Genomic DNA, 13015 nt, shown 5'->3' on the forward strand with positions numbered 1-13015 from the left:
TTCACTTTGTGTTCCTTGGGAGCACCTTGATGATTGACATGGCTAAAGGTAGCGTGGCCAAGGTATTAATAGATTTTAAAGCCAGAAGGGATCATTACATCATCTTTTCTAACTTCCATAACACAGGGTAAAGAATTTCACCCAGTTACTGTAGTATTGAATGAAGGGGCTGCTGGTAGATCCTGGAATCCTCACTTTCCGCCTTTTTTAGGTTCAGAGACTGAAATATTGTCAACAGTACTCCACCAAATCAGGCAAGTACTCAACATTGGGCTCAAATCCATAGCCTGGAGATTAAGAGATGTATATGCTAGCAACTGAACTAGCAAGGTACCTAAGATGACTCCAGCACACACAAGGATAGGCGACACAGAGTGGCAGTAGATGTTTTAACTCCACTGGTTTTATTTTTCTGCAGATAAATGGCAATGCCAGAGTTAGTACAGTGTAACAGTTTACAAATCAAAATACTGAAGAGAGCAGGATTGGGGGTGTCAGACTGCAGCAATCCTAACAGCCTTTAACAGTGGCTCGTCCGCATGCGACAAGACCCAATGGATTGCTTTGCTATGGAATCCCCCCGCCCCATGGATGACTATGGAAAGCTGGACACTGCTCCTTGGTCAGCCAGTTGAAGGTTGCAAGAATGTGAGCTAGAGGCTGAGTACACTGCTCCAACCAGTACCGGTGGCCCCTGAGAGCAAAATGATAAACTCAGCTTTCTCAATGGTTTTGTAAACAGGGTTCCCTTTCTATATATTCTCCAGCAACAGTCCAAGACACTGCTGGAAGCAAGAGTAGTTTGGGTCAAACCCGCAGTATTTTTATAAAAAGAATGCAGCAGTTTGTTCTGGGCTGGTAGTTACTCTACTAATAAGAAGGCAAAATAAACAGCTGACCAACCAACACCCACAAAACTCAGTGTCTAACTCGGACCAGTCAAACGGCTCAATAAATAGCTCCTAACCATGGAGAAGGCAGAAAAAAGGAAGGAGGGAAGAATGTTCTCCTCATCCTCCCAACACACGCACACAACAAATAAAACATGGGTTTAAAAAGCAGGGTGGGGTTGAATCCATCTAGTAATGAAGCTATCGAAAACCCCAATCCCCCCTTTTGCACTCTTTAAAAATATAAATACAGACAAAGCTGGAGAAGGGCCAGCTGAGTTTTCCCCCCTTCCCACTCCCCAGGCTGGCAGAGAGCAGCACTAGTGAGCAAGGTAACAGGACAACCTTGCTGACACTGAATAAAGTCTTGCACTTTTTTCCCCTCCCCTGGAAAAACAATGTTTCTTCCTCCCTGCCCCTCAATAGCTTCAGAGTGGGTCTATTTAGCAGCAGCAGCGAGGGTTAGATGTCCTAGGTAGGATATCTTGGCTATGTCCAATTGGACTCACCATAATCCTTTTTCCTTCTGGCCCTGTCATTCCTACCCAGCCCTAAAGCTCATGGGGCATGTGTCCTCCACAAGCAGGAGAGAGGTTACTTTTTTTTTTAGGAACTTGAGGCATGGAAAGTTGGGGGGTTCTTTTAGTTTTCATTAGTGCCAATAAAAGCCCCTGAGTCTTTTATAAAAGTTAAGAGTGGGAATTTAGACTGTAAGGGAGAGAGCTGGAGGTTGGGTTGGGACAACTGTGTACAGTCCTCCAAGGGAGAGGGTACGAGGCACGTGTGACTATCACAGTTAGAGTGAGGGACGGGGCAATTAGTGCAAGTTTCCCACAAACACCAAAATTCTTTACTTACTCAGACAGATAACAATAACAACACAACTGGATAATGTCTCCTAAAGCTATTTCACCTACTCCCCAAGGCTTATGGATAGTGGCTTTTCTCCTTTGATCAGGCTCCCCACAGCCTTAGAAAGGGGAAGCATTGTTGATCAGACTTGCCATGTCTCCTCTTTTTTGGGCGGCTCCACGACTCTGGTTGAAAGCTGAGCTCCCCTGAAGGAGTCAGCGTTGGCATGTGGGGGGTGATGAGAGGGGAGGTACAGCTGCTGGAGAGGAGTGGAAGGCAGAAGCCCCAGTGGCAGGTGTCCACCCAGCCACGGGAAGGGCTGATGCAGTCATACAACAGTACATCCATCCTTGCTTCTAGCTTTCTCCTGCTCTAGCTTTTTTCCTTGGGTGACTTGCTTTTCGATTCATGTTTATTGCCAAGCAACTTCAGCACCTTCATGGGCTTGAACTTTCCTTTCTTCTTGCCCTCAGAATCCTTGTGAAATTCTGCAGGAAAAGTTGCAAGGGAAGGTTATTTGCTAAAGAAGACAGTCCATGGGTGATGTACACAGACTAATGCCTATTCACAAGAGACAGGTGTGATGCCTGCAGACTGGGGCAAAGCTATTGAATGTACACATCTGTGTGAGTCAGCAGTGCCTGAACAAACACACACACACACACACTTTCATGTGGACCACTGTGGCTAGACACAGGAGACAGAGCTTTCTCAAGAACTGGTCCTCACAAACCTCACCACCTTCTGCTCCAAGAGCAAAACACATTCCTTTGACCTGACTTCTCTCCCATAAACACATAGCAAGGTGTGTGTATATGACCTATACATTTTAAAACGCTCCCCTGCATGTACTTTCCCCCTGGGGACAGGAGGAGAGGAGAAAACGTGACAGGGTTAGTCAGATGGCATAAAGCATTTGCGGAAGATACTGAGGTGATAGGTGTGACATAAGAACCTATATAAAACAATAAATCCCCGGACAGACGGACCACGTTCACATGCATTTATACTAATTCCCTTTGTTCTTCTGCTTTCTCCTTGGGAGCAGGATTGAAAAGCCAGGATTCTGAAGTCTAGCACTACTGGAATGTGGCTCCCCTCCCATTCACTTTCTTACCTTTCTTTTTAATCATGGCTTCCAACATTTTATCCTCCTCTTCCTCTCTGAAAGAAAGTGAGAAACTGTTGAGTGGTTCCAGTCAGAGGACATGTCACTGTTGAGAGAGACATGCTCCCTACTGCTCAGGACTGACATGGTCATTGGCAGGGCCTGTGGTGAGTAGATTTCAGCCGGTCGCCCCATTCACCAGCGGCACGCGTATGCGCAGCGCGGGTCTGGTGCATGCGCGGTGCGGGACTGGCAAATGGATTTCGCTGTGGTTTGTCAAGCCCTGGTCATTGGGATCCCACAATCCCTTACTACAATTATGACATATTCCCCCTATGCATGCACCAGGACTAAGGATATTAGATATCATGCTCTTTAGTAATTGTAATATTCCCCAGGGGCAGACTGGCAGCCAGTGCACTCCTGGCCCCACTCCCGGGGAGCCCCCCTGCCACTCTTGCATCCCATGGAGCAGCCTCTGTCCCCAACCTGCGCTGCTGCCTCTGATACAGAGGCTGTAGCATGGGGAGGGGGGGAGGCGGCTCCACGGAGCCGGTACTCGTAAGGAGCTGACTTTTAAGCCAGCTCCTGCCTGCCCCCCTTTGCTGCCTCTGATACAGAGGCAGCAAGGGAAGGGGTTGCTGCATGTAGTCATTTAGATTAACTGATAAGACCAGGCTTATCGGTTAATCATTTAAACATATATACACTAAGATCCCGAACCACACCAGACATCATCCAGAGAAACACACATACCCCATCCCCACAAGTCAATAGCATCCATTTACAAAAACAAGGATCGGGGGACCCTCAGGAAGGTCTGTCAGTAACAGTAGCAGTGTGGTGTTGTGCCACATAGTACATGTTCACCCCGTACACCTGGCCTGCACCGTCTCTATTGTGTCACTCCAACAGGCAGTTGGGTTTTGGCCAGATCTCCCCCTTTCTGCCATGTTACCTCTGCCGGTCCTCATCCAGGCAGTTGACAATGGCATTACGTTGTTCAATAATGGTGACCAGCTCCTGCATCAGCACCTTGTCCCTCTCTCGGTCGTCAGCGGTCCAGTCCTTAGCTACACACCCCAGAAAAGACAGGGAGTTAAATGATTACATTTCCCTTCGGCAAGGAGCCCCAGACTCGGGTCCACAGTTCCATACAAGAGACCTGGATTTAATTACTATTCTGAGCCTAGCAAACGGCTCTCTGCACCTCCACGCTAGTTAGAATGATGGCTACTCCATACGGGGGCTGGGAGTGCAGTCTATACCAGAACTGGTGCTAGGCAGAGACTGTCTCATGTTACCAAATAGCCATCCTGCAGCCAGTTAAGGAGAAGTGTTAACATACATCGAAGGCATGTTCCATCTAGACCCTTTTGCCCAGGAACCAGCTACGACTGAAGGCATGATGATACTGGGGAGATCGAGAACCTGCCCAGGGTGGTATTTCACTAGTACAGAGAGATTTACCAGGCTTATTGAGAAGACACCGCAGTTCGTACTCCACATCAGCCTGACGTTGCTCCAAGTTCTGCTGCTTAAAACTGCGAGGAAAGAAAAGCATCATCACAAACCCACTGCAAGGCTCAGGGAACCCTTTGGAAAGCAGGTATCCTCTCTGGGAAGTCATCTCCAGAGGGGTCAGGGTTGAAAGTAACAACTGTGACCTTAGCCTTGCCCCCCAGGAGACTTGCCGTGAAAGAGCAGGAGCCGTGGCCATATTCCCAGCAATGCTAGTCCCAACCTCATCCAGTCAAGACTGACATAGGCGTGGGGGCTACAAGATGCTCACAGCCTTTTCCAGGCAGAGGTGCTGTGGGGAATGCTGCAGGATCACTGCCTATGGGGAAGCCCATAGCTCTTGTAGCCCAAGTGTCAGAGTCAGTTCCAAGTACATGTGGACAAAATGTCCATATCTTCATAGGTCTCTAACCACACCCATAAACAGGAAGCCTACCAGAGCCTTCTGGTAAAGCATTTCAGGTGGGAATAGGGAGGCTCTTCCATCCTCCCCAGCTTTGGAGGCAGTTGTTTCAGTGTGTTCCCCCTACTCACATGTAGATAAGCTCAGACTCACGGCGCACCAGCATGTGTTTCTCATGGATGAGTTTGAACCAGTCCACCAGCAGGCTGTCCTCAGGAGTGTCTGCCAGTCAAATCAGAGAGAGAGAGAGAGAGAGGGAGAGAATTTAGAGATAGAAATGTAGCCGTGTTAGTCTGGGGTAGCTGAAGCAAAATGCAGGACTATGTAGCACTTTAAAGACTAACAAGATGGTATATTAGATGATGAGCTTTCGTGGGCCAGACCCACTTCCTCAGATCAAAAACTTTTTTGATCTGAGGAAGTGGGTCTGGCCCACGAAAGCTCATCATCTAATATACCATCTTGTTAGTCTTTAAAGTGCTACATTGTCCTGCATTTTGCTTCAGAGAATTTAGAGACACTCCCCAGTGCTTTCTGCCCACACAACACAGCAGGCCAGGGCAGGGGAGGAGGAGGAGACATTTATAATCAATCTGACCTCATCCCATGCCTGAACACATGGGGAGGTGGAGTGAACCAAACAGTTCTCAGCCTCCCATAGAAAAGTGGTGGTACAAGTCCAATTTCTTCATACCCCAAGCCAGCTGGCATGAACCCACCCTTTCCCCACTCAATTCCCTTTACCTTAACACTCAACACCCTAACGTTCAGCAGAGAGCATATTATTACTACTTCTTCTTTCTCATTTCCTCCATAACAGGGGTAGTACAGCCCTTACATCCTCTGTGACACAACATCTCTTCTTCCCCTCTGTGATGTTACTGGATTTGGATATGAACATGCAAAACATTGTTGCAATCACACTTATACATTTGCACCAAATCTTGTGCAAAGTGGGCCAAGTGAGATGTCTACAGAAAGCCTACGGTTCACTGATTCTGTTTCTACTGCTCATATGCATGTATCAATTTTATATTTGAAGTTATGAGTATTGACTATGTACTTGTATTTCAAATGTTTGCTTCTGGGAGATCTCAGCAGGAGGACTGGCCAACCTATTTTGAAAGGACTGCTAGTCCAGTGAATAGCAGTACTTCACTGACAACGCACCCCACGTAGTGTCAATCCACATCTTAAAACTTTGCTGTGAACATTCAGACCAGCATGTAAGCAATGGCTGCTATGGAGCCATGCATGGACAGGTGACTTGCTCATTTGACAACTCCATCTGGGGCTTACTTTCACACAAGGAGAACAATGGAATTCCCTCCCTCCTGGGCAAGGGTATAAAAAGGGCCTTAGGGATTCCTCCATTTTTGTCTTCATTCCAGCCTATCACTTCAGGAGCATTTTTGCTATGAATTGAGCAATGAATTGCTATGAGAGGTCTGATTACTCATCCTAACAAAGGATGTATTCCAGAGATTTATAAAACAGCAGATTATTCCACCTCTGCTACAAGGCTGCACCAAAAGCTTTGCAATTGGTGTATGTAATTTGTTTCCTTTAACAATTTTACTCTCAGCCTTTTCTTTTTCTTTTTTTTTTTTTAATTAATAAACCTTTAGATTTTAGATTCTAAAATATTGGCACAGCATGCTCTTTTGGGTAAAATCTGAGATATAAATTGACCTGGGAATGTGGCTGATCCTTTGGGATTAGAACGGGGTGGGCAATAATTTTTGATGGGGGGCCACTCCAAGATTTTGGAAAGTGGACAAGAGCCACACTTTTCTGTGGAGGAAATGGAGGGTCTAGGATGGAGGCTGGGCACAGAAAGGCGCATGGGGTAAGGGACTGGGGTGCAGGAGACGGTGTGAGGTCTGAGAGGGAGTTTGGGTGAAGGAGGTAGTTGTGACCTAGGTCAGGGTATTGGAATGTAGGATCAGGGAGGGAGTATAGGTGCAAGAGAGGATTCTGGCCTGGGGAAGGGGCTCTCGGAGGAGGTGCAAAGTCTGGGAGGAAATTGTGACCTGAGAGAAGGGAAAAAGGGGGTGCAGACTGCAGAGGGTTTGGGTGGTGACCTGGGGCAGGGGATTGGGGTGCAGAATCTGGGAGAGTGTTTGGGTGCAGGAGAAGATTCTGTCCTGGGGGAGGGTGTTGGAAGGGTACAGGATCTGGGAAGGAGTTGTGACCTGGGGCAAAGGGTTGCAAAGGGTTTGGATGGTGACCTGGGTAGGGAGTTGGGGTGCAGGAGAGGCAGGGGTGCCAGAGGCAGGCTCTGGCTAGGAGGTGGTTACCTAAGTGTCTCTTGGCCAGCAGCCGTGCAGTGCTCCCAGGCAGGCTGGGGCTCCTTGCCTGCTGCAGCCCCAGATGGCTTTAAACTGCAAGCTGTTCCCTCCAGGTGGCTCTCAGCTCCAGGAGAAGGAAAAGACTTGCGTTGCACTCCCAGCCCAATCTCTCCGCTCCTATTGGCTGGTTGTTTCCAGCCAATAGGGACTGAGAGATTGGCTGGGATCAGTTCCTATTGGCTGCACTTTAAATCATGGCAGCTGCATGCCTGAGGGTCCCAGCAGGGTGGTCTACAGGCCGGAGGATCCGGTGGCCTGGTGGGCCAGATCCAGCCCCTGGGCTGTATTTTGCCCAGCCCTGGATTAGAAGAACTTGTACAGATTTGGTGGACTGGTTTCCATAACCTCTCATCTGCATAAGTGGTGCTGGTGGTGGCACAGGAGAAGCTGGAGTGTCTAAGGGGACTGCTTGTGTGACTTCTTGCTGGCCAGTGAGGCAAACAGAAGTGCTCTTTGTGACTGGCTGGTGTCTTATAGTGAAGGACCCCCAGACTTGGGCTGTAAAGAGCCCTGCCTTTAAGTAATTCACCCTAATTTGACCCTCTCAGTGGTGCTCCAGTAAACCTTGCTATGTTACACCCTCTCCCCATCCACACCCAGCCTCCTCAGTATAAACCACATTACCATTCTCAACACTGCGGAGTTTCTCCTCCAGTTCTACTCCTCGATGCTCTAGTTCATCCAGCTGCTGCTCAATAGTGTCCATCTCTCCGTAAATATCCTCCACTGGGACGTACTGATCCGCCTGGACCTACCAAACCACACAAGCAGGAACACCCATTGTCATGGGCAGCTGCTTTCCCTAGGCAACCCTGGGTCCATCTGCTCTAGCACCGCCCTGGGGACCCAAAGCACTCCCTGACAGGCAGTGGAAGGAGCAGGGATGACCAGCATGCTGCTGTGGAGGAAGGAGAGCAATGAGAATGACCAACTCTTTCCCACCAGATGCAACCATACAAGTCCTGGGGGAAACGACCCTGCTCCATCACGCAGACTAATGGCACTGCTGAAGGAAGATGCCCTTGCTGCACATGCATTAAAATCTCCCTCCACTGACAGCTCAAACTGGGCCCCAATTATCTTAGGGGAATGGTGCTGATACCCTGTGCCCCCCTCTATCAGCACACCCTTTTTGCCCAGACAACTCCCGTTTGAGGTCTGGCAACTGCTGTGCCATAAGGTGAATCAGGACATGCCTGGGGCAGAATCTGGAGGGACCATTTCATTTCCCAAGCAGTGGGGAGAAGAGAGCGGGAGCCAAAGTGAAACTTTGGGTGGCTGGTGCTAGGCAGTCTGGCCAATCTGCAGGTCCCAAAGGGAGCTGCTAGTGACATAAGTCAATGTACACTCCTCTGAAGAGCACTCTAGGGAGTGTGCACACAATGGGGCTCTCGACCCATCCCCCAAATCCCTCCACAGCGACCCACTAAGGGAAGGGAGCCCCAGGCTAGATGCTAGAGAGGCAAATGGGGGCTCAGCAAGTAGAGCTGCAGACCCGGTAGACAGGGCGGAGGTGATATTGGCACCTCTGCTACTCTGCCTCCTTCACCTTGCGCTTGATCAGCGGGAAGCCGTGTCCTGGTGCAGGGGGGCGTGCTGGCTTGGATCCTTTGGGAGTTTTCTGTGCAGAGGGGGAGGTGACAGGCGATGACTTCCGGTTAAAGGGATTCTCTTTGCATGAAGACTAGGAAAAAAACCAAGGAGATAATTTGGTGCCCAGGAGAGAGCAAGAAAACATGTCCCAGGCAGGGTGCGACCACTGAGCAAACACCTTTGTGTAGGAACTGCCAAAATGGAGCACAGCAATGGTCTGGCTAAGCTTCTATTACTGCTTCTGCCGCAGGACAGCCTGGTCTACCCAACTCTTATCTACATGAACAATCTCTTCAGCTGTAATTCCCCACCAGAGCGGCTCCAGAGCTTGGTTTGATACCAGAGGGCTAAAAGAACCCGAGCCCTTCTACATCACACTTTCTACTATTGCTTCTACTGCTGGAGTTGCATTCGTGGGGACCTGTAGCTACAAAATGTGTGTGTGTAGATAGCTCTTTGGATACTCTGGTATCGCGACTATGACAGTAGACAGCCTTGGGAGGTATAAACCCACAGAAGGCACCTCACTGCACCATGGGAGATGTGTCTTCCTGAAAAGCCAGTGGTTAGCATGCCTCGAGGCAGAAGGATTTACAGCATGGTCATTTTATCCCAGCCAATGTAACTGCAGATACTGTTCTTACCTGTATCACTATCTAACCCTTTTCTCCCCTAAGTTATTTGCATCAGTAATGTCATGGGGGCAGTGAGTTCCATAGCTTACCCATAAACAGCATGAAATGCTATTTTGCTTTGAACAGCATTTTCATTTGTCCTCATTTGTACCAGGAGACAGGCTGAATAAGAGCATGATTGTGTTCGTAAGAGCATCTTGTGTTTGTCTGTTTGTTGATTCATGTGCTGAGCTGTTTGTTTGAAGGACAGTGTGCTGAGGCTGGCAGTTGGAAGCTGTACACTTCTTTACGAGGATTCAAAATCTAGAAACCTCTGTTCATTGGTCAAGCCTTAGCCAGGAGGCAAGACTATCAGGAAGGCCAGGGCTTTCTAAAGCCTGCTAGAAAGCAACCAGGGAGCTTTGCGAACAGGGGCAGCTAACAGGGCATTTTGTGAGAGATTTGGAAGGGGGTTAGGTACACGTGACATTCTTTAAAACTTTTCAACTAAACTAAACTAAAATCTACCTGATTTAAATAAAAACCCTGACAAGAATCTAATTCTCTGTAGGAGAGAATGCAGGCAGAAGCCCAGCAGCAGAGTGGGGGCTATCCTGTTTATTGTACCCAAAGTAGCATGTATGATACCTGCCCTATGGACAGGTGGCATATGTGTACATTCGGTGCAAGGAGCTCCTGGCCCATACAGTCTTTGGAAGCCAGGGTGGCTGAATTGGAGGAGCTAAGGGAGGCAGAGAGGTACGTAGATGCGGCTTTCTGGGACACTGTAAAACTGTCCCACCTCCAGTCAGACAGCCCCTGTGCTGTCAAGGAGGATGAAAGGCTCAGGGAAGGAGAACACTCAACTGAAGCAGAAGGAAATGATCCCATCGTTGGGACCCTCCTTCCAGATGATGTTGCAGTATCCTTTCGCACTGAGGATACCTCTCTGAGGGAGGGAACTCCAGTCATTAGGAAAAGGCAGGTGTTAGTAATGGGGGATTCGATCATTAGAAACATAGATAGTTAGGTTTGTGATGACCGGGAGAACCATATGGTGACTTGCCTGCCTGGTGCGAAGGTTGTGGATCTCTTGAGACATCTAGATAGACTTATGCGTAGTTCTAGGGAGGAGCCGGTGGTCATGTAGGTACAATGACATAGGGAAGGGTAGGAGAAAGGTTCTGGAGCTCAAATTTAGGCTGCTAGGAAAGGAAATCCAGGACTTCTATGGTAGCGTTCTCTGAAATGCTTCCAGTTCTATGCGCAGGGACAAGTACGCAGGTGGAGCTTCAGAGTCTCAATGCATGGATGAGACGATGGTGTAGAGAGGAGGGGATTAGATTTATTAAGAACCGCGGAAACTTTTGGGAAAGGGGGAGTCTGTACAGGAAGGATGGGTTCCACTTAAACCAAAATGGAACCAGACTGCTGACACTGAATACTAAAGAGGTCATAGAGCAATTTGTAAACTAAGGGCTGGGGAAAAGCCAACGGGTGCAGAGAAGCACATGGATCACACAGAGACATCTCTTAGAGGAGGGTCTATTAATAGAGATTCTCTGTTCTGGTCAGGAGAAGAGGCTGGAAAATGATCAAGTTTGTCTGGAAACGGGTGACAGAGGAGGGATCACATGAGGATTACCGGTTGTGATCCCTCCCTCTGGGGTATCTGGTATTGGCCACTGTCAGCAGACAGGATACTGGGCTAGATGGACCTTCAGTCTGACACAGTATGGCCGTTCTTCTGTTCTTATGACTACCATCCCAAATCTTAGCTCCGGCTCTGACAGGTGGTGATATTTTGGCCCAAAATGAGGCACAAATGTGTTGAGAGCATGTTACTACTGAAAGCCGCAGTACAGAATCTCACCACATGATGGAGCCAAAACTACTGCACGGTGGATGGACGCCACCATATGCTAGCAGTGTTGGAAACTGGTAGCGTGACCCTCAGCTCCAGGGTGAAGCTGTTTTTATTCCACCTTAAGACACAAGCAGCTCTAGGCCAAAGGCCTATTGGCTGGGGTGGGTTTTCCCTCCCACAGGGCACTGAAAGGCATCTCATCCAGGCCTCCTGGGGAAGGGGGAGGAGGATTGTTATGACAAGAGGGAGGAGAAAAAGTGGGATCAGAAGAAGTGCACCAGCCTACCTTCAGATGTGGCTTGGGTGATGGGGAATCCTTGGGGCTTCCTTCACCCATGTCTGAGGCCAACAGGAGGGGTGTGGGACTAGCACCAGCAGGCGGCTTGGGGAGCAGTCGGCTGGGGCTGGTCTTTAAATTGCTGGAAGAGAAGCTCTTGCTGGCCTGTTGAGTCCCCCACTGTGCCTCCCCACTGGAGCTGACCAACTCGCTGGAGGAAGAGGAGGAGTTGGTGGACAGGCTGGCTGGGGCCGCAGGGCTCTCACTGGAGGAGACGCTGGCAAGCGGAGTGTCTGTGCAGGAGATCTTGGACGCAGCTGGCACATGGACCATAGGTTCGGAGGAGCTCTTGGGCACTGAAGCCTCATCCAAGTCACCAGCAGCCTTGGCTGAACACTCAGAGTTGATGCTCTCGAGGCTGAGGGCAGGCGATGGGGCGGAGGAGGATGGCTCTGAGTGCGAGAGCCTGGAGATGGGGTGGTGAACTACAAAGGAAAGAGAGAGGTCAGACAGGAACTGTGGAGAAGCCAGCAGAGCCCTGACTTGACTGAAGTACAGTCATGTGATCAGGTAAGCGTAGGCCTGGACAAAGGCTGGTGCAATGCATGCACGCAGGCAAGGCCTGAAGCAAGCATATGAGAACATGGCTTCCTGGGCTTACGGGAGACAGGCAGAGAGTGACCACAGTGAGCAAACACGATAAACTAGATCAGAACTTTCCAGCAGATGTGTAAGACCCAGCCTGGCAGTCCTAAAACCCTTAGCCACAAAGAAGTTAACAAGTTACACACGTAGCGGAAATAGAGACGGGTAAGTCGATCAGTAGCGTAGTTGAGGTTAAAGAATAAAAAAAATAACGTAGTTCTATACAATGAGGCTTCGTCTAGACTGGCATGATTTTCCGCAAATGCTTTTAACGGAAAAGTTTTCCATTAAAAGCATTTGCAGAAAAGAGTGTCTAGATTGGCACGGACGCTTTTCCACAAAAGCACTTTTGTGCAAAAGCGTCCGTGCCAATCTAGACGCGCTTTTGCACAAAAAAGCCCCGATCGCCATTGGCGCAAAACAAATCTGAGCTGTCTACACTGGCCCTTTTGCGCAAAAGCTTTGCGCAAAAGGGCTTTGCCCAAATGGGAGCAGCATAGTATTTCTGCAAGAAGCACTGATTTCTTACAGTAGGAAGTCAATGTTCTTGCGGAAATTCAAGCAGCCAGTGTAGACAGTTGGCAAGTTTTTCCACAAAAGCAGCTGCTTTTGCAGAAAAACTTGCCAGTCTAGACACAGCCTGAGTGTTTAGTCATAGTCATGGGCGACCAAGTCAAGCCTAGCATAAATATAGGTTTAAGCAAGGCAATCATTGGGAGGTAGTGAGCAGGACTGACCCACAGGTCCTGCTTGTCGTAACTCGATATACAAGACTCTTCACACCAGACACCTTGGACCTCCACCCTGTAAGGCTGGGTGGGAAGCAGGATCTGGTGGCACAGAGCCCAGTGACTTTGACATTAGGACTTGACCTGCCTGTGGAGAAGTGAAAGC

General features: G+C 49.1%; 1 protein-coding gene across 1 annotated transcript in view; it reads right to left on the reverse strand.

The window, feature by feature from the left end:
- Window positions 1-383: 383 nt before the first annotated feature.
- The window catches only part of MICALL1 (MICAL like 1), a 29958-nt gene continuing 17326 nt past the window's right edge, over window positions 384-13015 (reverse strand). The window contains exons 9-16 of the mRNA XM_025182550.2: window positions 11486-11961; window positions 8675-8809; window positions 7750-7876; window positions 4906-4996; window positions 4321-4394; window positions 3809-3923; window positions 2860-2906; window positions 384-2230 (exon numbers count right to left, since the gene is read on the reverse strand). Coding sequence (XP_025038335.2) covers window positions 2115-2230; window positions 2860-2906; window positions 3809-3923; window positions 4321-4394; window positions 4906-4996; window positions 7750-7876; window positions 8675-8809; window positions 11486-11961 — 1181 coding nt within the window. The 3' untranslated portion in view covers window positions 384-2114. The remainder of the gene's footprint in view (window positions 2231-2859; window positions 2907-3808; window positions 3924-4320; window positions 4395-4905; window positions 4997-7749; window positions 7877-8674; window positions 8810-11485; window positions 11962-13015) is intronic.

This window comes from Pelodiscus sinensis, chromosome 1 (genome assembly GCF_049634645.1).
Source record: "Pelodiscus sinensis isolate JC-2024 chromosome 1, ASM4963464v1, whole genome shotgun sequence".
Lineage (NCBI taxonomy): Eukaryota > Metazoa > Chordata > Testudines > Trionychidae > Pelodiscus > Pelodiscus sinensis.